Source organism: Argentina silus (genome assembly GCF_951799395.1).
Source record: "Argentina silus genome assembly, chromosome: 6".
Classification (NCBI taxonomy): domain Eukaryota; kingdom Metazoa; phylum Chordata; class Actinopteri; order Argentiniformes; family Argentinidae; genus Argentina; species Argentina silus.
The window spans coordinates 13,154,131-13,176,089 of record NC_139660.1 but is presented as its reverse complement, the minus strand read 5'-3'; the positions used below and the strand labels follow the sequence as shown (position 1 = coordinate 13,176,089).

Sequence of the window (21,959 nt, the reverse complement as noted above, 5' to 3'; positions counted from 1 at the left end):
CATTTTAGAATAAGACTGTAGCATAACAAAATGTGGAAAAGGTTAAGGGGTCTGAATACTTTCCGAATGCACTGTAGGTGTTTGTTCATGTGAAGTCTGTTTCACAGCACAACTGATAAAAATATGCTTTTAAAAAAATTAAGTATTTTCTCTCCAATACCCTTATCAATGGTCCAAAATAGGGATACAGTATTTAATAGACATTCTGTGGATGTATACTGTGTCAACTGTATATCTGAGCCCAAAGAATGACAACACATGACAGCACTGTTTCTAGTTATTTCTAATGTGGATTGCTAAAGAGCCAGATCTGCTGTCGCTGCAAATGCACAAAATACCTTTTGTGAGTGAGTCATCCGAGTGAAATATCGGTTGGCAGTTAGAAATACATTGTTACATTGCGTTGTTATCGGCAAATGTGTTAAATAGATATCTAAATGACTTTTTCATTAACTATCTAGAGAGAGTTTAGGTTTCTTGTCACTGCCACAATTTTTGACACAAGTTAATCCGAGAACCACCCGAGCTCAATGATGTGACAGTAATTATCATCATGGGGCAAAGGCATGGATAGTATAGGCTACATAGTCATTATGGTAGTCTTTTTCCGTTCCCATCCAGAGTGTCTTCGCACTGTGGTTGTAAGTCCGATCAAGCGAAACAATGTGGCAACATCTAGGCGATCCCATTTGTTTATAACAAAGCCATCTTAAGTGTATGGCAACGAAGGCATACCTCTCACTGTGGTGTTGTGCTTAGTGTTTTAAGGAGGGTTGGAGACATAGAGCCTTTGCCACTTGCCCTGAATGTAAACATTAGTCATCCTTTAAAGGATTTGTGATGGGGGAGAAAGTCAGACATCAGATCTAAGTGCGCTGACGTATGTTATGTTCTCCCCTCCTTCCATAACTGATGTTCCCTTCACAACCATTTGCAGTCAACTTTGTTCAAGACAAAGCTGAGACATCCTTTGGATACACAGTGTTCAAATGGTAAACTACCACGCTCAATGGAAACATGGATATATTAACGCAGGCTAATTATCAAAAAGATAATATTTTGGGTCAATATTTTTTGGGGTCAACAACCTCGTTGAGTCATACAGTAATTATTCGGGGGAAGCCTACTAAAACATTTTTTGAGAAACTGCGAAATGTGCCCCAAGACGAAGAGATTACGCACGCGCTTGGTGACGACAACAGCGGTTAAAGGGACTTGAAATTAGATGTAGCCAAGAGTCCTTGTTCATCCACATTACGGGCTACTATGCTAATAACTAATAACTAGTAAAAAAGCGCATAACCTATTCGCGTACTTTGGTAGCCATGTCACGCGATTGTGTTTAACAGCAGAAGATGGGACTTCAAGAAAATACACATTTCGAAATATTTCCGTAGGTTTAAGTGGACTATCATGACGCAAAGAGCAACTATCAAAATTAACAAATAAATCGCAATTGGATTGTTTTGGAATGGAAACCATGAACGATACAGGTAACTTTTCCATTCCATCCAACATTGTGGAAAGGACATCTGAAAGGACAGTTGCAGCGATGGCTGTGCCAGGTTTCATGTTCGCAGTTGGGGTAATTGGAAATATAATAGCAATAGCTGCTCTTTCTGGATCGAAACAAGAGCGCAAATCGTCTGCTTTCTACGCCCTGGTTTGCGGTTTGGCTGTCACCGATCTGCTTGGAACTTGTCTCGCCAGCCCAATCACTATAGCCACTTACCTAAATGCAAATGTGCTTGAAAACAAACAGCTCTGTGAATTCCATTCATTTTTGTTGCTGTTCTTCGGAGTGGCTGGACTTAGCATTATATGCGCAATGTCTGCTGAGCGCTACCTTGCCATATGCTGCCCTTACACTTATCAAAGATGGGGAATTGACCAAACGTTTGCACGCAAGTGCTTGTTTTTCATTTATATCAGCAACGCTATATTTTGTTGTCTCCCCATGATGGGTCTGGCGAAAAGCATCTCTCAACCATCCCACACCTGGTGCTTCATCAACTGGAGGTCGCACGAACCATTGCCTGCCGCTTATTCTTTCTTATATGGCAGTGTGAGTCTTCTACTGATATTGATGACCATAGTCCTAAATCTGGCTGTTTGTGGAACTTTGCTGATAATGCGTCGTAGAACAATCCAAATACCGGTTACAAGAGCGAGCGTGCGCAACCGTTGGAAAGCGCTCTCCTCCGGCGCGGAAATCCAAATGATGACAGTGCTTGTGATGACGTCCGTGGTGGTTTTAGGTTGCTCCGCACCGCTTGTGGTAAGACCAATATATTAATTGTTTAATTGTATAGCCATAATATTTTGCAAGTTATTTGTAAAGAAGGGTTTCTTAACCGTTATTTTGTTGTAGGTACGCGTATTTGCTAACCAGATTGAAGCACTTGAAGAGAATTCCAGAGCAGATTTGTATGCTATTCGCATCGCATCAGCCAACGCCATTCTTGACCCTTGGATTTACATCCTCCTGAGAAGGACGCTCTTTCGTAAGATTCTGAGATTGTCTAAACGGGTATGCCATAGTCGCGAAGCAAGCAAACCAAGGACTTACTCTTTCCCAGAGGACATTAAAAACACTCATGTGTTCACACACCTGGCATTGCGTAGTACTCACATCAATACTCACTTTCTGCCCGCCACAGTTACCTATCTTACCCATGAAGCTCAGGGTGCGCCAATTCCCCACTTGCGCAATACTGTCTGATATCCAGACCAAGGATATTGAAAGCTTGTTCATTACGATAGGCTACTCAGTCGATCATAGTTGGAATAATATGGCACACAAAACAGCTGCCGTTGGTGATTCTTTAACATGCCCTAATATATAAATTACATTCAAATGTACTTTAATGTATGTAGAGCTCAAGCACAAATGCATTGTATAGGCTACATATTACAATAAACGACAATAACTATGACATTGAGTTGTGTATCAAAGTTTTCTAATTTAGCTTTTTATTTTTTAGGTCTATCATTTAAAATGTTTTAAGTTATGGTGGATTTTTAATATAATCCCACGTCGGGTTTCCTACCTCACCTGCACATGCATTTTATGTATTCTTTCACTTTATTGTAATTTATTTATATGTGCGAATAAACTAAACTTGTATATTTGTGACCGGACTGTGAGGTGGAAATAACTTCCTCACTTCCTCTTGTTGACACACGATGGAGCTGTAAGCTTTACAATGGAGGGGCTGAGAGGTGCTGAGTTTAGTGTCATATACTGTACCCATATTAGAATAAATAAATTAAGGTGACACCTTAAATAAATGATAGTGAAAATAATAGATTGGACATTTTGAGGTTGTAAGAGTGGGTTGGGGGTGCCACTTAATGTGTAGCAATGATCTGTCAATGAAAGCCACAAATTCGTTTCACAATGCATCTATTTTTTATGACATTTAAAAATAGTATTTACTAAACGTAAGCAGACAAGACTGTGCATAGTTGCACTTATGTACACATTTTGTACCTAGACACTATAAATAAAATCTATAAACATTAGTTAAGTAAAAATTCTGTTCCTCAAGATCCTTTTAACACACAAAAAATGTATTTATACAACTTTTACAAAGCAAACCCCCACACATCCAAATGTACATTCCAGTAATAACCTCATAGCAAATACGCCCCAAATCTATAACAGAACATTTTAAAAAATGATCTCATGTTCAAAATGTCCATTAGCTTACTGTACAGCCACATTTTAAGCTTTACATTAAATTAAACATACATAATGCACATCAGATTCCATCATTCCTTGCTACTGCATCAAACAAGAATTTGAATGGGTCAAAAACCTTGGTGTTGTACTTAAACCAGGTAGCTCCTTTCCATTTCATTTGGCAACATGAGTCAGGACAAGACATACTCTTATTTAACAGAACTAAATAATTCAAAAATAAGTTGCAAAAAATTACACTGGGATGAATGAACAGATTATGTTTAATTGTACTGGTGACAAAAATGGGATTTAAAAAAACCCATGCCTCAATTCAAAAGACAAGGTGAAATATGTAGGATATGTAGGCTTATGATATATAATTCGATTTCTTAAAATTAGTGTTTATCTCTGTAACATTATCTATTAGATGACAATTTATCAGCAATGTAATTACACCTAAAATCCTCAACAGAAAAAAAAAAACCAATAACAGGCATTACTGACCAAGAGTCAAATTTACTCAAATGTCCATATCTAATCAAGACTATACAGCCTAGTAATTATGCCATTATGAATTGCAGTATGTCAACAGGCCAGACATATTGAACTTACTGATATGGGTGTTTCACTAAATAGACAATGAAATCAGCTGGGAACTACCTGAGAATGCTACCCTCCAGACATTTCTGTGCAAACAGACATGCTGTACAGCACGTATCCAAGTGGATGTTAAGAATAATCAGCTGTATGGTAAACATCAGCAAAAAATGCTGTTTTTTTTACCTTGCAGGCCTACACTAGTTGAAAAAAAAAAAAAAAAGCTGAATTCTCAACATGTAGGCCTACACTAGTTGGTAGCAGCCCAAAATAGAGCCGCTTAACATACAATAATTACAGTTACTGTACGTCTAACTTTCCTGCAGTTAGGATACAAGTATAGGCTAAGGTAACCACCAGTGAAGAAACCCAAAAGAAAATTTGGACTGGAATAATATTCATTGTGTATTCACTGCGTAGGATAACAAGTGAACAGGCTTGATTACATTACCATCACGCATTTAGGCCTATAAAAGAGCTTCAATCAGCCGCTTTAGAGATAGTTACCGTCCGGCACATCTTTCATTGGTTCACAATGTGCAAGCTTGTAACAAGTCCAGGGCCTCCACCTAGCAAACATAGGCATTACACAAGCCATCTGCTTCCCTGGTGTAAAATAATTAAGTGCAAAAGGAAGCATCATCCAACCATCAGAACTATCCTATGAATTTCACAATTAAATGGGCAAAAGGGAGTTTAGTTATTAGTTATACGTGCACATTTTAGGCCAGTGTAGGTTTTGCCACATGGTGCATTTCAGTCACTGTACCCTCTTAGCAATTCACATCATATATGAAACAACCATTTTATGATGAATGGTTCCAATTTATTCATCTATACAACCGATTACATAAGCCTACATGTTCCTGGTATGCCTCCATCCCTGCTTAAAAGACATACCAGAAAATGTATTTTGAGCAAAGGTAGCCCATCATTTCTGTCTTTTAACTCATCACTTTCAAATACTAATGTACGAATGATCAGGTCCTCTATGATATAACTGAGGGAAAACCTTTGATTCACACAGCAGTATGAGGATGGTCATTTTATGCACAACATTTCAACGTCCTTGATGCATCGTAAAAGTTCAGCTCCATGTACAGCACCAGTCAAAAGTTTGGACACACCGTGCCAAGAGTGTGCAAAGCTGTCATCAAAGCAAAAGGTGGCTACTAAAATATAACCCATATTCTGGTTTATTCACTTTTTTGTTTACTACATAATTCCATATGTGTTCCTTCATAGTTTTGATGTCTTCGATATTAATCTACAATATAGAAAATAATAAAAAATAAAGAAAAACCATTGAATGAGAAGGTGTGTCCAAACTTTTGACTGGTACTGTATTTCTTAAGGAACTACACTATTGTGGGTAGAGAGACAATTAGTCCCACATTAGCCAGCTAAGTTATGAAAATGGCAACAACCTCCCTTTACAGGCAAATAAAAAAACAATAGCAAACCAAAGGTAGTGATAGTTCATTCAAATCAAAGTTTGTTTGAAATGTTCAGACCTCAGAAGTGTCCATGTTATTTCATGATTGAGATGGTCCTCATCTTTCCAATTCATATTGGATAGAAGCATACAGTAAATTACACAACAGGTCTGTGACATGGATTCACCTCAATATTAGACCACTTGAGGTCTGAAAAGGACAGACAAATTTTGATTATAGAAACTCTGCCTTTTAGAGTTCATATCAAAATAAATTAACAAAACAATCTGCAAGATAACATGTTTGGGACAAATGCTGGCTTGCACATGATCAACACTTCTCATTCCTACGGGCACAACAGCACTTGCCTTCCTTTTCTGTTCGGAGGTGGTTTGCTGGCAGAAACAAATACAATATGTCCATGGAGGAGAACCTAGGTCTAGGAGATATCCGGCCTAGACTACATACTGATGGTTGGCACCGTAGTTCATCGTGTAGGCCTGCCGGCTGTACTGGAAGTGGTCTGTCAGCACACTGCTCCGGCCGTACTGAAGCTCCGAGCCCTGGGAGAAAGGCACTGAACCGTTGGGCTGAGTCTTGTCCAGTCCCAAGTTGTCAAATGACATCATATCCTGCTTGGAGACAGGCAGCAGCTTCTTCTTGGCTTCCTTATTGGCGTCATATTTCGCCTGTTGGAAGAGAAGAGGAGGGAATGGCTTAGAGGAGCATGTGAAATTGGATGATAATGACAATGCAAAAATAGACAGAAAAACTAAGTTAACATTAAACTGTGATCTTTTGTGTGAGTCTTTAGAAATTGAGAAACTGTGACGACAGGGGTGCAAGTTATTTCACAAAGTTATATCAAGAGAGCAAACCTTCATAACAGAAGTTGTCAGTGGGGGTCAAGAATTAGTGTCTCACTACATTGATATCAGAATTCTTCCAATACTTTGGTCCCAATTCATAAAATGGCTGAATGCTTCGATCAAAACTATCAGGATGAAGATGTCAGAAGAAGTCACCTTGTTGTAGAGGAAAACCCCCACTATTGCTGTCATCATGCCCATAATGTTGGTGGAGCTGACAGGATTGCGCAGCATCAGGAGGGATATGCTGATGACCATGATTCTCTTGGTGGCGTTGGCCACAGCGTAGCTAAGAGGGCTGACCAGATTGAGGACACTGAAGGCGATCACGTTCTGGGCAAAGTTACAGAAGCCACTGACCAGGAGGAGGAGAAAAGTACCGGTCCATTCGGACATCCCCGTCTGATGAAAATGCACAGAAGAGAGTATGAATACATGAACATTTAAAGGGAATTAAAGTATTTATTTCCTCAACCACTGTGTTGTTGATAGGGGGATGAAAAGGTATGATGCATGAACTCATCAAGTAAACTAGAGTGTGATGGGTACATTAGGTGGACATACATATTTACCACACTCCCACCATCTTGCACACACGCATGCACAAACACCACTCCATTACTTGAGCTTGGAATTTTTCCTGAGCAAGTGACCTGATCTGGAAGAACTCTGGGGCCTAGTTATACCACAGTTGAATAAAGATGAGCTTATCCTTTTAAAAATCTACTTACAAAATCCCCCTCCACCAAGAAAGAAGAGAGGTCCACCAGAACCCAGGTAGGCACCATGAAGAAAACTGCATTGAATCCCAGTATGTTGAGAAGCCTCAGGTGGTGTATTCTGGTGTCCCGCAAAACCTAAAAAAGTAATGCATAAATTTGGTCATCTTATGCCCCTATCACTATAGAGAACAACTCTTTTGGCTTAGACAAAATTACCTAGTTATAGAGCCTATACGAAAGTGTGGATAATTGTTAGTTGATCCTTTTGTTTTCTTTACCAACAAGCATGATAGACAGGAAATAAGTGGTGATAAAGAATAAGACAATGCATCGCCATTTAATTAACACAGTGTTAGTTATTCTTAATTATAGCACTTCCCTTTTCATAACACACATGACAGGGGTAATGCCCATTTTGGAGACAAATATAATTTTAAAATGATAAAATATATAATTTTGGGGGAAGAATCCCCTTTCTAAAATATTAGCTGGGAAGCCATTTCCACTCTATCAGCAAAAAGAAGGACAGAGGTATCCACACAGCCCACACCTAGAGCACTTTACATCCTACAGTATGTAACATGGCAACAAGTTTATTCTAAAGCCAAATCCTGACTTCACATGAATTATCTACAAACATTCAATCATGTAATCTAAGCAGACGACTAAAAGACAATCAAACTGTGGGTTTTCAGAGGCGGTTTACACATGATGCATTGCAAACAGGCTTACCTTTTTGGAGAAGATGTTTTGCAGAGAGAAGCAGAGAGTGGCAGCAAGGGCACTGATTAACCCAGATACATCAAAGGACATCTCTGTGACAGTGGCCAGGAGCACTCCTCCAATGATGGGGATGAGAGATACATACACCTGAGACCGGAAAGGAGAGCAAAGGAAAGTAGGCCAAAGTCAGCAGGGCAGGTGAATTTTCATAAATGAGTAGATTACTCAAAAAGAATGGTAGTGAATCCATTCCCATACTAAATGCAAACACCTTTCCTCCAATTGACTTCCATAGTGAAGCCAAATTGGCCTTTCATTTTAAATGTGAGCACAACAACCTTATTTCACAACCTATGTCACACATTGCTGTAAAAAAACATTCACAGGCATATAAATCCTCTCCTTCAGTGTAAATGTGTTAATGATTGAACACTAAAAGGATGTAGGAGGAGGCACACTTGCACATTGCCTGCCTATGAGCTACAATCTGACTGTAGAAAAGCACCTGCGGATGGCAGTGTAGGGTTAGGTAATATGAGCTGACACTGACTGACAGGCTCACATTGTGCCACATCACCGTTGATAACATGGACAAAAAATACATTTCAAAGAAATCCCACAGAGCCTCCTACTTTATGTACACAGTAATTACCAATAGTGTGTTACTCACTTTTGTTGATTGCTTCTCCTTCATGATAATTCTTGATAACAACACAACCCATATTGGCATTGTGGCTTTGACTGAGGGATAGAAGGGAAAAAAAATGTTAGATTGAAAAGTAGGTGAACTGATACTTTTTCTGAATTCAATTGAGGATAAGCAATGGAATTGCACTGACACGTCATGTTAACAAGGATAACTTCACTTTTGAGATACTGCAGAATACATTCCTACTTGATTTTAATTGTAATAGTTCATGCGTCACAGACAATGCTAAACTTTGGGCTTGCCTCGTGTCACCACCCACACACACACACCTTTTAATTCATGACTGCGTCAATGTGTCTTGCGTGTCAGTTAGTGAGGCAAGACAGTACTGAGTGCTACAGTGTGCATACTCTTATTAGGTGGTGGCACTACATCACCCAGTACTTTACTTTGTTGTGTGTTCTTTCTTGTTATCCTATTCTATGTGAACACTGTTCAGGAAAGGTAATGATCATGGTGTTAAATGCATTCTCAGGCTGACAAGAATTGATAGACAATGGTAGCAGTAATACACTAACCATAGAGATTTAGCTATGTGCCTATAGTACATTCTTCACCAATGTACTTGGGCAGTTCTGTGTAAAAGGACCCATGAGAATCAAAATGTGAAATTCATCATAGCATATCAAATTGGGTGCCAAATGAAAGCTAATTGTCCATATTTTGGGGAAATTAAATCAGAAATACATTTCTCAATCATCTTCCATAATAAGAATAGGAATAGAATAGAATAAGAATAGGGGAAGAATAGAGATAAGCAAAGGCTTTGACTTCTGGTCAAACACAGAAACAGTGTCTAAGAAAACCAGAAAGTCTTTAAAGGTGTTTAGAAAACATTAAAACCTTGTTTTTAGGAAATGATTTGGCTTCTGTAAGTTCAAGAATCATTGCCCAGTCTCTGGGTCATTCTGTTACCAAAAACCTGTATAAGGATAAGACAATTTAAAATGTCTCTACCTCATGAGGAGCAAGGATAATGAAAGTTGCTATTTGAAAGTGAAAAATCAAGTCATCATTATTTTACCGTGGAATTGCCCTCCCATCCTATAACTAACCAATATGAATAACTTATGTCCACTACGGATGAATGGCACTGCAATAGTGTGCAAACAATATCATGTCCGACTAATAATTGTAGGAATCAATTTGGAATCCAGGTTTTTGCCACTTTATATCAGACAATTAGACAAGTTTCAATTCCGTGGCATGGTCCTTTGGCGTGTGCAGGACTGGCGTGTGCTGAACATGTTCTACCAGGCAGCGGTGGCCAGCACAGTGCTGTTTGCAGTGGTATGCTGGGGGGGGGCATCAAGGAAGGTGACACCAAGAGGCTGAACAATCTTATTAGGAAAGCTGGTTCTGTCCTCGGTGCCACCCTGCCTTCCCTACATGACACTGTGGCAGAGCAGAGAAGCTCCTTTTGCAACAGATTATTACCACCACGTTGCACTAAGGAGCGCTATAGGAGATCTACCTGCCGCAATAAAACTACAACTCCTCCTCCGATGGCTCGATCGGGGTGATCAGAGTCAGGCTGGGGGATGTTAAATGATACTGGACTGTTCTTACTGTATATAATGTTTCAGATGTCTACTTTATTTTATTTTATCTATTGTCACTTTATTTTGTTGGTGTTTGTCATGCGAGCTGCTGTAACGCCTTAATTTCCCCTCGGGGATCAATAAAGTACCGATCTATCTATCTATCTATCTATCTATCTATCTATGGTGGGCCCCTCCCCCCTACATCCTAGCTAGCAAAAGCATTGGTAAATTGTTCATGTGTCCTAGCCTGCATGTTATAAGGGGAACCGCGAGCCCTTAGGTTAGTGGTAACGTGGCTAATGTAATCAAACCAGCCATGCAAAGATAATTTGCGATACGAAGCAAGCTAATTGCCTAGCACAGGACACCAATTGAGGTTGTATCTGGCTAGATACAGCCAGGCATGGCTAGTTGGCTAACTTGTACTAGCATCAACATTCCACACTGAACACACAAGGCTTGATATCTGACTACTAGCTAGCTGGCAAGGTTTTAACAGGTCCACGCAACTTACCAGTGTGTGCGTATGAAACAGGTACCTTCCATATACTGAAGTGGGCTGACACAGATGCGAAGTATTTCCCAAAAGCTAATGGCAGAATATACCATCGGAAGTATTTACTGGGCAGTTCTGTTTTAGGGACTCCCCATGCCCGCAACAACGGTGGAAGGAAGACGACGATGGAGAATATGTGAAATAGCGAGACGGTGACAGGATAAGGGAATCCATTTAGAATAATTTTGTTTACAACGTTCCCCCCTGAACTGACAGTATACCAACAGGCACAGAGTAAAGCTATCCGGACCCCTTCCTTGACTGGGGGACGCTCCACCGCAGCCATCTTCCACTTTGAAGTCACCGGCGGTGTGTGGCAGACGGAGCAAGGCAGCAGCAGACGTGGAAGAACAGCGTAGTTACGTACAACACCAAGAAAGTACAGGTTTTGCTTAATGCGTCACTTCCTCAATGTGAAACCTTCTCCAAAGATGGCAGCAAATTAAATATAAGCGAAGATGATTTGGTATTTTGTTTGCAATGTGAAAAAAGAAAGAGAGCCGAGTCCAATCAAAGATGAACGGTAATTGTTAATTAAAGGGGCAATCTGGAATTCAAACAACAACAAAGCGGTCTCCCCGCCACTTTATTCTTTGGTAAACTGAGGGATGGGGCTGGAGAAATGCAACCATTCTCGACTGACCGTCCATGATATCAAAATGATAGTTTAATCATGTTTGAAGCTATACAGTGTGTGTTTACAATTACATTGTTTACAAATAGTGGAGTGAAACAAGCTAAATATCTTTGGGTTCTGATGGGGCAAGGCAGTTGAACTAAGTTCGTGAAGCATTTATAATGTATTCTTCAAGAACCAATATATGTATATTTAATTTAAAATTCAGAAAATTAATGTACAAATCCCAGATTGCCCCAAAAGTGAGGAATTATTTCCAGTTATGTTTACATTCTGCAGTTTATGACGTGTCTGACTTCGGCGTAAAGAGGGCAGCAGACCAGAGATACTTGCCTACATCCAGGGCGTCATTTATAAAACTGACTTCCTTTTTATAAAACATCTGATCTTTTGTTTATTGTGAGTTCTATGTCTATAGGGCCTAGGTGTACCCATTTCCAGGATTTCAACATGGATACAATTTATGATCAAATATGTGGATTAAATGAGCCCCCTGACCTGGGAGACCAATTTTGATACAATCATCCTACCTTTTGGTGTTTTTGTATGTGGAGAACATTCCCAAGATGTAGGCTATTGAATGAGAATGTTAAAAGTGGCAGTAGGTAGGATTGCGGAAAACTGCCCCCAGTACCCTCATTCCTTGAAACTAAAACCAGTGCCTCTCTCTCTGCTCCCGCTTCTACGGAAACCCTAAAAGGCCATGTATTCATGAAAATGTTTTACTCCGTTTTCCTGTTATAACAAAGAAAAATAACTATTTTCTCGAGTTATTTGTCATTATCTCAAGATAACAAATGTTGTTTTCCCGAGATAACGGGATAGTTTTCTTGAGATAACAAAGTTTTGTTATCTTGAGATAATAACAAATAACTTGAGATATCGAGAAAACTAAACGTTGTTTTCTCGAGATAACAATAGTCTCTATTGCTTTTAAAATCATTGCTGAAATAGCTTTGGGATAGATAACAGATAATAATATAATATACACATATACACTTTGAAACATAATATACACATTAGTGTGTATAATCTCACGTTACATTTATTCGTTATCTCAGGAAAACAACGTTTCGTGCTCATTACTTTGTTTTCTCAAGATAATGACAAATAACTTGAGAAAACAAAGAAAATGTACTTATCACAGGAAAACTGAGTAAAAAAAGTGAATATCATGGCCTTTTAGGGCTTCCATATTCCTCACCTGCACGCGTGCCAAATCTTCCTCAGTATAAGCATACTAGCAGATAAATTACTCACCAAGGACCTGAGCGGTTGTTGTGGATCTCATTATCGCCAAAAGTGGTCAGGTCAAGCCACTGTTTTACTGAATGGGATTTTGATAGTTTCAATCTTCAGCCAGCCAATATCACTGACAAATCGCTAGATATACCCAGGTCGTTTTTGCAATATTTAAATGATTAAAACTTACTTATACTGCCACTAACTCTTTTCAGAAAAAAATACTTTTAAAAGTATCTGCTTCACATCAAACAACATACTACAATCAGCACAATATGCGGCAGTCTCTGCAGAGCTTTAATTTCTTGTAAGCAAGTAAGGCGTAACATTGCCTCTTTTAGTAAAAGTTCAGCAGAGGTTCAAAGAGGTATGAGCAACAAGATTGGCAAAATGTGTGAAGAGGCACATGTGCCCACTGAAAGGGATAAAGACAGTCATCATTTATGCATTTTTTTATTAACACATATCAATGTGTCCATTTAAAAGGACTAAGTAGCAAATATGTTCTCTTCTGCATTCAACTTAACACAAAAGGCTAATTTCTGTACATTCACTAAGGCTCTGTTTAGGGAAAACATAGATTTCCATAAGGCAAACAATATCTAAAGGAATGGTAACAAGTATATTTCCAGCATATAAACAATTTATTTTTAGATTTTTCCTCACAGTACAAAGTTGCAGCATTATCTGCTTTGCCATAATTTATATTGTACAACCGAGAGACAAGAGGAAAAGGGGCAAAGAAAAAGAAAATGCTATTGACTCATTTTGAAATATGTCATTTTGCAGATTGTTTCCCTGTATGTTCAGATTTTCAGGCAAGACGACAGTATGATAGTATGGAATGTTGAAAATGCATTAACCAACCTCATTTCTGTGAGAAAATACAAAATACAGGTTTACCATATCTGATAAGCAGAACTGATTGGATGAGTGGACTTGGATGAAAGATGTTTTTTGCACAGTATGTAGGCCTAACTAACAAAATAAAGAGAATAGGTCAAGTTAAATAAAGTCATACATGATAACCACTTACCACCCTCTTCATTCTCTTTGCCAGCTTATACCTGCCAAACAGTTACGGGGCACCTTAAACAGGCAGATAATGCGTAACCCTTTTCACTCAAAGAACGTGGTGGAACGTAACCTGAGCTACCTCCCATCAAACACTGATCAATGACTGCTTTTGATGGGCAGCAAGGCCTCTCACTAATCTCTCACCAACTCCGCACAGGATTGAGCCGGTTAGGCTCTCCACTGAACTGCCTTTGCACACTCCAACCTTTACATCAGTCCCTCGTGGAGGGAGGCTACTTATCCTATTCATTCAGAAACAACTCCAGCCCTCAGTCTATGCAGACGTATGGCAGGATGTTCAACTTGCTCTCATCACCATGAGGGTCTAAGGATATGCACTCCGTCCAGTCAAACCAGTTGTCCTTGGTGTCAAAGCAACCGTTCACCCCAGGCCAATGCTCTTTGTGTATTCTGTTGATGTCCTCATTTGTGACATTACGGCTGACCCCTGGTAAGTCCGTGTCAGGAATATTTGGTACCAACACATGTTTTTGACGGGCCTCTTTGATATGATGTTCCTCATGTTTCAAGTACTCAGTCATGAAAAAGTGTGCCCCGGAAGTTTGAGCCCCAGACGATGTGAGCACATTGCTTTGCCGGTTTAGGTAAGACTGGATGATTTCGTTCCTTGACAACTCTTTCCAGTTGGTCTGTTGGAAGGGACTAGGGGGAACTGGGAGACTCTGCGCACAGGGGTTCTGCTTGGACGGTTCTGTCCGTGGAGGTTCTGGTGGGACCGGCCCTGGCGTGAACTCTGTCTCCTGGTAAGACTCTTTGTGGGTTAAAGGTTTGATCTGCCCCGTTACAGGGTCAAACGTAAGCCTACGGTCTTTTAACCTGACTGGTTTTGTGCTCTCTTCCGTGGGCTGCCCACCTAAATTCACTGTGTAGTCTCTAGGCCTGTATTTCTTCCTTTTCTTTCTCTCTGTGGTGATGATGGCACTGTCGGCCTCCTGTTTAACCCCTACACCATAGGATGGGGCTTTGGAGTTTTGCTGAGAGTTGCGTGGAGGCTCAGCTAATCTGTTGCTGTGCTGAAGGTGTGGGTCCAAGTCCACCGGTCCATCCCGGCAAAGGGAAGACTCTGAAGACCAAGGCCCGTCAGTGTGTGAACCTTGGATGCACTGGATTAAAGGCTGTGGAGAAGGCAAAGAAGAGGGCCCTAGCCCAAAGCTATCTGTAAACCTGGGGCTCTGAGTGGGGCTCAAGAGAGTTGATGCTTTGGGTGCAGGCAGCGCAGGTTGCTTGGCAACCACGTCCTGCTTCACACTTCGTGGACTATGCGAGGAGCAACGAGGGCTTTTGGGCTGATGCTGCCCTCCTCCTGAAGCAGCCTGCTCCATTTTGGCCTGCTGTTGCAACACTGCAGTTTTCAGCAAGGAGGAAGTGCTAGGAGGTTTGCCGAATCCTGGTGAACTGGGATGAGGTTTAACTGCGTTGACTGGGATTTTGTTAAGCCTGTCATTGTCATGATGCTCGACACAGTCCTTTTCTGATGGCGGATGTGCCTGAGTGTCAAAGATTTCTGCAATGGTGTCTGGGCTGCCTCCGATTCCATTGGTAGGCGGCCGTGAGGAGGAGTTCTGTGTTTTTTCATAGGCAGTTGTTTTAGAGATTTTCGCTGGTAAGTGCTGTCCGTCCCTCTTTTCCCCCTTGCGTTTTCGGTTGCCAGTCTTTTCTGTTTTGGGGGAATAACAGTTGTTGAAGTCATTTCTGCTCTTTAACTCTGGAACTTTTTTACCCGATGGCAGGATGGCAGCTGGAGGGGAGATATCCGTCTGACAGGGATGCGTGCCGCCGTTTGCAGAGCCTGGAGTGCCTGTGTGCCCCTTGGACAACGCCTCGTTCTGCCCCGGCTCGATCAGCTTCTGCCAGGTGCGCAGGAGCTTCTTTGCACGTTTGGCAAGGTCCTCATCCTTGGTCTTCTTCCTCACGTCGTTGATCAGCTTGCCTAAGCGGGTTTCCTTGAGGAAGAAAATTAAGGCTTTTTAGTGCTACAGTAACTGGATGACAACTATTTCATTTCCATTGGGCTCCTCCTAATAATTATTCATTCATTCAGACCTGTAACTGTATCGCTCACGATATGAAACCAAATGCATGGATATGTAACCTTCTACAGTTTTGCACTTGCAAAATCTGCAAGTTGGCAGATATAACATTTGTATCAAACAGGGGCTAAAGTCTTCCTATAATATTCATGTCAAGTTAAACAATGTATTATTTGGTCCGACTGTGCTATAATGTGGGTTTCTTTTTCTCTGTGCACCAATTATTAATCTTCAAAGTTTTCTATCTTTAAAACATTTCAGAAAATGTGTCGAATATTTCTCCCACTTTGAAAGTGTAAACATTTAGAAAATAGTGCATGTTGATCCTTGGCATTGCCTACCTCAAGTGCTTCTTTGGTGATGGGATATTTCTCCAAATAGGAAATTACTTCCATTACTGCCACTATGTTGCAGATCTGCTGAAAAGTAAATAACAAATCATGTTAAAACTATGTTTAGGTAACTGTGCATTAAAGAGCTCAGAGTTAGTACAGCATCATTTAACCAAACCAGGAAAACATGTTAAAGAAGTGAAACATCCCTAGGATTAAAATAAAGATCAGCACCTAAAATTCCCTGGCTCTGTAAGGCTACGGTGTAGGGCATACAGAACAAGGCTAGATTTGAATGGATTTTCAGATGTGCACCTGTATTCACATACTCAGCTTGTTTCAGGCTTGATATGACAACTGAGAATATAGCCTACATGCAAATGAACCATTGCACTCATTCAAGTGATCAGGCTAAACCCAATCATCTGTTGAACAAATTTGTCTCAATAATGTGTTCCCAGCCATTTGTATAAAATGTGCTCTAGTTTAACTGTCAAATTCTCCACTAGTTTATTAGTTGCAAAAACAGGTTATTTGTTTAAACTAGGCCTTGTTTGTGTTAAGACACACAAGTAGCCAACTCATTCATAATCATATTGTTGCCTCTGCAGGAAAATGTTTACTGCAGTACATTTCATTACATTTCAGGGTACCATACAAGCAAAATCAAGTCTGTGATTTGAAATGTCTGGAAGTTCAATGTGGCAGTGGAAGAGATTATAGTGACAGTGAGGCATAGCTGGATTTCCACAACAAATTGTGTAGGACAGTCCTAGATTTATCTTGAAATCACTGTCTAATATTGCTGTCTACAATGACAGGTGCGATGCAATGCATGGCAACAATGGTTGTTTGAATATTGTCAGAACACGATGGCCTAGTAATGTACAACTAATCTGTCATGGACAAGTGCCATTGCCCTTATAGAATTTTGCCACTTCCAGGGTGCATCATTTTTAGTTGCATTTTTTCAAATGTCACAATGTCTTGTGTAGATGAAGCAGATGACCAAGTATGTATCATGCAATGGTGTAGCCTTCCTAAGACTTCAAGAACGGACCCAAAAATGCCTTGGCTTTACTGGGTCAGTTGTGTCTGCATTGCAGAGTATGTTGTGTTGATTTGGCTTCCTTACAAAGGTGAACTTTGCCAAACATAAAACTACGACTTTGGCATAATTGTGGCTTTAAGCAAGCAATGCTACAATGTTCAAAACTCAAGTCTAGTTTGTAATCACTGAAATTCAATTAGGGGGACTTGTTACTGATGTTGTGCACTGTTCTGCCCCATGTTTGTTTGCCTGAGAGTGTGTTGTGCCCTAAACATTAATGTAGTGTAGCTAGCTATCATTATGCCAACATCTCTTCACTGGTAAACATATAAACATACAAAGGTATTAGGCCTAGTTTGAGGAGGACAATCACTTGCTATGTACCAACTTCTGGCAATTGACAGGATTTAAACTCGTGTCTTGGAATGAATGGCACCTAAACCTATGGCAAGCCAAAAAGGATTGGTAATTTATGAAACACTGCTGACGTTGGTGCTGGGAGAAGAATGGGCAGATCGTGTACTTCCATTTAGCTACAGTGCAAGGTTGGCACTGTGGTAGGTAGCTACTATAACGCTGTAGACTACTGACAGAAGTCCTAGATAAGCATGTGTCTAGAAAATACTTTACACACGGATTGTTCTAAACCTTTATGATTGAAGAACACAGTTAAATTAGCTGTCTCTAGGAAATTAGCTGGCCTTTGGATGATGACATTAATTGACTGACTGATATAGATTATCTAATAACTCAGCATGTGTCCGAGTAGCCTCGTAGCCAACAAGGTGGCTAGCTAGCTACTAACTGAACAGGAGAGATGGGATTAGAAAGCAATGTAGCTTACTAGCAACTAACCAACCCATTACTATTGGCATTAACTCTAGAATGAGAACCAGCTCCAGTGTTAAAAAGCTATATAGCGTTGGAATATAGCCTGCTAAGTAGTACGCTAGCAAGCTAGCTTGACAAGCTCTCTCCTCAGGAATTTGGCTAGCTTAGCTGGTTGGCCATGTTACTACTCCAACATGCATTGGAAAAGTAGCCAAAGAAGGATTTAGAAAGCTAGCTAGATACCACTTGGGTGGATAAATAGACGTAGTACGATGGTTAGCCAGCTAGCTTGCTATTGATATTTTGTCACACCAGGGTTAGGGTTGGCAGTGGCAACGGAAGACCACTGTAACTGTGTGGGGAGTGGGGACACAGGTTTGGTAGAGATTTTACTGAACGTTGCGTTAGCCAGCTACTCACATTGCTTTGGCCATCGATGGCCTGCAGCAGCCGGTCTCTCATCTGCTGCGGGGTTGCCGTGGCCGCTGTCATCGCCTGGCAGTGGTGTGGGGATCAGTCAGGAGAGGAATCCTCCGAAGAGACGGGTGACCTGCGGACACTCACAGGCCTTTAGGGAGATGTGCTAGTAAATAAAGCCCCATATTCTTATTGGGCTCATTTGTTTGTTCGTGGATGTGTATACATGTATTTCGTAATAAAAGTAATTTTCGCCAGAAAGAGGATCTTCCGAATACTCATGTGTCCGGCTGCCCCTTCGGCAATAGCCTATGCTCTGGCCTGGCTTTCTCAACCATCGATTCTTCAGCTGCTGAAAAAACGCTCCCGGAGCATGGTGGGAAATGTGTGACAGCAGAACGTAATACGTTGTCGTCACCACGTTACTCGTAGCACAAAAAAAAACATGGCCGAATATATATTTTCAGTAATGGCACTTACTATTGTTTTTTTAATATTGAAGACAAATTTAAAGACTAATGTCTGCTCATTTGAAAGTCTGAGAAATATAATAGATGCATGGGAAATAAATGTAGAAGCAATGTACTGGGTCACATTTTCAATACCATTTCTGAGCAAAAGTTTATTATACAAAACTAGACAAAAATATGTAACAAAGCATTGATAAAATGGAGTCTGCAACACATGTTTATAACATAAAAGGCTTATGCATAACAAATACAGATATCAAACACTTCTATGACGGTTGTAGATTTAAAGTTGTCATCATACCAATGTAATCAGTAGATTTACAAGAAAAGACTATCAATAACAGCAATTAAAACAGTGAATAGTTAAAAGTTGAAAAAGAAATGAAAAATACAGTATGGGGAAGAGCCCGAAATTCATTCTTTCCATGGATGATATGCACAGCTTAGTAAGCTAAATAAATGAGATCTGAATATAACAAAATGTACAAATTTGTCTTAACCATCACCATACTATGGAAACATACACTTTCATTCATAATGTGCTGGTCTTAGTGTCTAATCTTCTTGATGAAAAGAACAGGCAAGGTGTCTAAATGTGTAAATACAAGGTAAAATGCACAGAATGATCGTGAAAGGGTTTCAACACAAGAGCCGCTCAGCATACCTATCAAAGAACCAGGAAAAAGTTATATCTTTGTGTGCGAGTTTCCCTCCCTCGGCGAACCTCCATCCATCTTTCCATCGAAGAAATTGATCACGATCCAAATAATCTGTCAACATTTTAGAAGTTGGCAGTTAATACACAATTAATGCACAATAGTCTATTGGTTACACACATTGAGGTTTATACAAAAAATAGTATCTGACTAGACCCTACTTTAAACCAAATTGCAATACGAAGATCTAGCATAAAAGTATCCAGTTAACTTACAAAATCATGCAAAACATCATGAAGATGTTCCATAAGGCAATGAAGATCCGAAAGTATCGTAGACTGAGAAGGAATTCCCTGATGTTATCACCTGAAACAAAAACCTTTGTTTTATACAAAATATAAAACATATAATATGTAAAATATACCCCCCCCCCCCCCCCCACACACACACACACACCAATGATGCTGTCTAATGTCTTATTATTATTATCACACCTGTCGTTGGTCCTCGAGGTTCATCTCCAAATCCTTGTGACTCCTTTCTCTTCCTGCAATAGAGGATGTTTGTTTATTTGTATTCATATCGAATCTGTTCATCAAGCCCATATCATAACCGAGTGTCTCATTTATGAAAAGAGATGACCATTTCAACAGTGGGTGAGCTGTGAAAAATACATGCGCCCGTCGTATGATGCCGTAGAGACAAAAATGACAACTCACAGTTTGAAGTTTAACACAGCACCAGCATTCATGAGTAAGGTCCTAGAAAGAATACACAGAAAAATATAATTCACATTAGTAAGGCAAATTATATGGGTTCACCCCAGGATTTTTGAACAGCGTGGCGCTGGTTTGCATTATCAAAACCTGACTCGCGTTTATTCACGTCAAAATGCGCAAAAAATACCACTAAAATGCTGAACTCACTGAAGAACATCGTGACACGTTCACCGTCGCTTTTAACAATGATGTCGTTGACGATCAAAGATAGCTACTCTATCATTACTAAATATATTGTTGAATTTACCTTGAAATGTTTACATAGTGGCGCCAGAAAATGCACAGCGTGGCGCAGTCTTACATTCTTTGGGGTAAACGCCGGGTTTATAACTATATGACACTAAACTGGAGCGCTGCTAATTAACTCTTGCTTGCTAATGCTACGCACCCAGGCTTAGTTAGCTAACTTAGGTGAAAAAGTAGTGGCTACATGGTATGTTGACAAACTGTCTGGGAGACCAGTGTGAGTTGTTGGAAAATAATGTGCAGCTAGCTAGTAGAAGCAACAAGACAGGACTGTCAAGTCTCCAGTTATTAGGCAAAACAGCAATCAAACATTGAACACGGACTCACTCAATTAGACATTTCGTAGCTGTTTTGCAACTAAAGACAAATTATGGACAGTACCCGAATATCAAGAGATCCCCGATCATTTTGTCCACCTCAGAGAGACGCCACACATCCGCAAAACGTCATCAAAAGATTGTCGAATCTGGGCTACGTTCAATCAAAGAGAGTAAGTAGGAAAGAGAGGGCACTGTTAGCATGTTCCACAGTCGAGCATCGCGTTACGCCAACCGCTAGCGGAAGTTGCTATTGACTAGTAGCAACTTTCTTGTTATATTCCTTCCGTACTTGCTGCTTCACTGTCTGCTAGGAATGTGGCTCAATTCATTCAACTTAATATATGTCACGTTAGTTATAAAACAATATCATTTGTTGTGCATTTCTCATTCACTTTCCTTGGTCTATATGAAAGAGAATGAAATCAAGAGGTGGGGCTTTTAGCATTTTGGTGTAACATTGCTAACGGCTAATATCGGAGTGCATTGTGGTATATGAGGACACTCGTTTCGAAATAGAGCCCAAAAGCCCCGCCTCTTGGTTTCATCTTATTTGACGGTAATGGTGCGTCCGGCAGCTGTATGAAACTCTGAGATACGAGATCCAGAGTGGGAAATAACCACTAGAGCGACTCTCCAAAGCGGAGTTCAACGTAGGAAACGTTGATAATACCCGAGTTTACGAGTTGTGACGTGAACATGTTTAGGGACCCGCAACCTGGGCGTAACCGTAGTAGGGAACAACAGGTGTACACTATACAGGAAATGGAGCAAGTCTTCTTGACAATCATCCAAATCCTCTTTAAAGGAAGCCGGTGTTAGGATAAGATCAGATGCAGACGCGGTCTATTTCCGCTTCTTGATATTGCGCAATAATTAGAATTAGGAGTGCATGTTTATTTAATGGATTTTGTGGTCGCGATTTAGCTAATATGCGCTTGTATTTATGGATCGTAAATTAGTTGTAATTTAGCCAATATGCGTTTGTATCGAGCTAGCTTTATGTAATGTA

At 40.3% G+C, this 21,959-nt stretch overlaps 4 protein-coding genes across 6 annotated transcripts; 1 reads left to right on the top strand and 3 right to left on the bottom strand.

Annotated features, from left to right (window-relative positions):
- Positions 1-1,570: 1,570 nt before the first annotated feature.
- LOC310805815 (prostaglandin E2 receptor EP4 subtype-like) lies at positions 1,571-4,714 on the top strand (the record flags this gene model as incomplete). Its single annotated transcript, XM_083671621.1, has 3 exons — positions 1,571-2,278; positions 2,372-2,530; positions 4,703-4,714. 3 exons carry the CDS (start codon positions 1,571-1,573, stop codon positions 4,712-4,714), a joined length of 879 nt encoding a protein of 292 aa, XP_083527747.1.
- On the bottom strand, positions 3,415-11,137 carry slc35e1 (solute carrier family 35 member E1). 2 transcript variants are annotated; one of them, XM_083671986.1, is made up of 6 exons: positions 10,800-11,137; positions 8,703-8,773; positions 8,042-8,179; positions 7,319-7,444; positions 6,744-6,989; positions 3,415-6,407 (listed from the first exon to the last, which is right to left on the bottom strand). In XM_083671986.1, exons 1-6 carry the CDS (start codon positions 11,125-11,127, stop codon positions 6,174-6,176), a joined length of 1,143 nt encoding a protein of 380 aa, XP_083528112.1. In that variant the 5' UTR covers positions 11,128-11,137; the 3' UTR covers positions 3,415-6,173. The 2 variants fall into 2 exon arrangements, with proteins under 2 accessions (XP_083528112.1, XP_083528113.1); XM_083671987.1 differs by lacking the exon at positions 7,319-7,444.
- Positions 11,138-13,046: 1,909 nt separating this feature from the next.
- Positions 13,047-18,813, bottom strand: LOC310805686 (mediator of RNA polymerase II transcription subunit 26). Of its 2 annotated transcripts, none has more exons than XM_083671485.1 (3): positions 18,483-18,813; positions 16,190-16,267; positions 13,047-15,761 (listed from the first exon to the last, which is right to left on the bottom strand). In XM_083671485.1, exons 1-3 carry the CDS (start codon positions 18,552-18,554, stop codon positions 14,067-14,069), a joined length of 1,845 nt encoding a protein of 614 aa, XP_083527611.1. In that variant the 5' UTR covers positions 18,555-18,813; the 3' UTR covers positions 13,047-14,066. The 2 variants fall into 2 exon arrangements, with proteins under 2 accessions (XP_083527611.1, XP_083527612.1); XM_083671486.1 differs by having other exon boundaries at positions 16,190-16,264.
- A 261-nt stretch (positions 18,814-19,074) lies between these two features.
- smim7 (small integral membrane protein 7) lies at positions 19,075-21,241 on the bottom strand. The gene is made up of 5 exons (XM_083671265.1): positions 21,012-21,241; positions 20,325-20,366; positions 20,100-20,152; positions 19,881-19,971; positions 19,075-19,719 (listed from the first exon to the last, which is right to left on the bottom strand). Exons 1-5 carry the CDS (start codon positions 21,035-21,037, stop codon positions 19,704-19,706), a joined length of 228 nt encoding a protein of 75 aa, XP_083527391.1. The 5' UTR covers positions 21,038-21,241; the 3' UTR covers positions 19,075-19,703.
- Between the last annotated feature and the right edge of the window lie 718 nt (positions 21,242-21,959).

Coding starts and splice junctions, on each gene's coding strand:
- LOC310805686 (XM_083671485.1), bottom strand. CDS start 18,554: ATGACAGCGGCCACGGCAACCCCGCAGCAGATGAGAGACCGGCTGCTG. Junction 16,268..18,482: donor CCATCGATGGCCAAAGCAAT/GTGAGTAGCTGG, acceptor TTTACTTTTCAG/CAGATCTGCAACATAGTGGC. Junction 15,762..16,189: donor TCACCAAAGAAGCACTTGAG/GTAGGCAATGCC, acceptor TTCTTCCTCAAG/GAAACCCGCTTAGGCAAGCT.
- slc35e1 (XM_083671986.1), bottom strand. CDS start 11,127: ATGGCTGCGGTGGAGCGTCCCCCAGTCAAGGAAGGGGTCCGGATAGCT. Junction 7,445..8,041: donor AAAACATCTTCTCCAAAAAG/GTAAGCCTGTTT, acceptor TTACTTTTTTAG/GTTTTGCGGGACACCAGAAT. Junction 6,990..7,318: donor TCTTGGTGGAGGGGGATTTT/GTAAGTAGATTT, acceptor CATTTTCATCAG/ACGGGGATGTCCGAATGGAC.
- smim7 (XM_083671265.1), bottom strand. CDS start 21,037: ATGATCGGGGATCTCTTGATATTCGG. Junction 20,153..20,324: donor GCTGTGTTAAACTTCAAACT/GTGAGTTGTCAT, acceptor CCTCTATTGCAG/GAAGAGAAAGGAGTCACAAG. Junction 19,972..20,099: donor ACCTCGAGGACCAACGACAG/GTGTGATAATAA, acceptor TTTTTGTTTCAG/GTGATAACATCAGGGAATTC.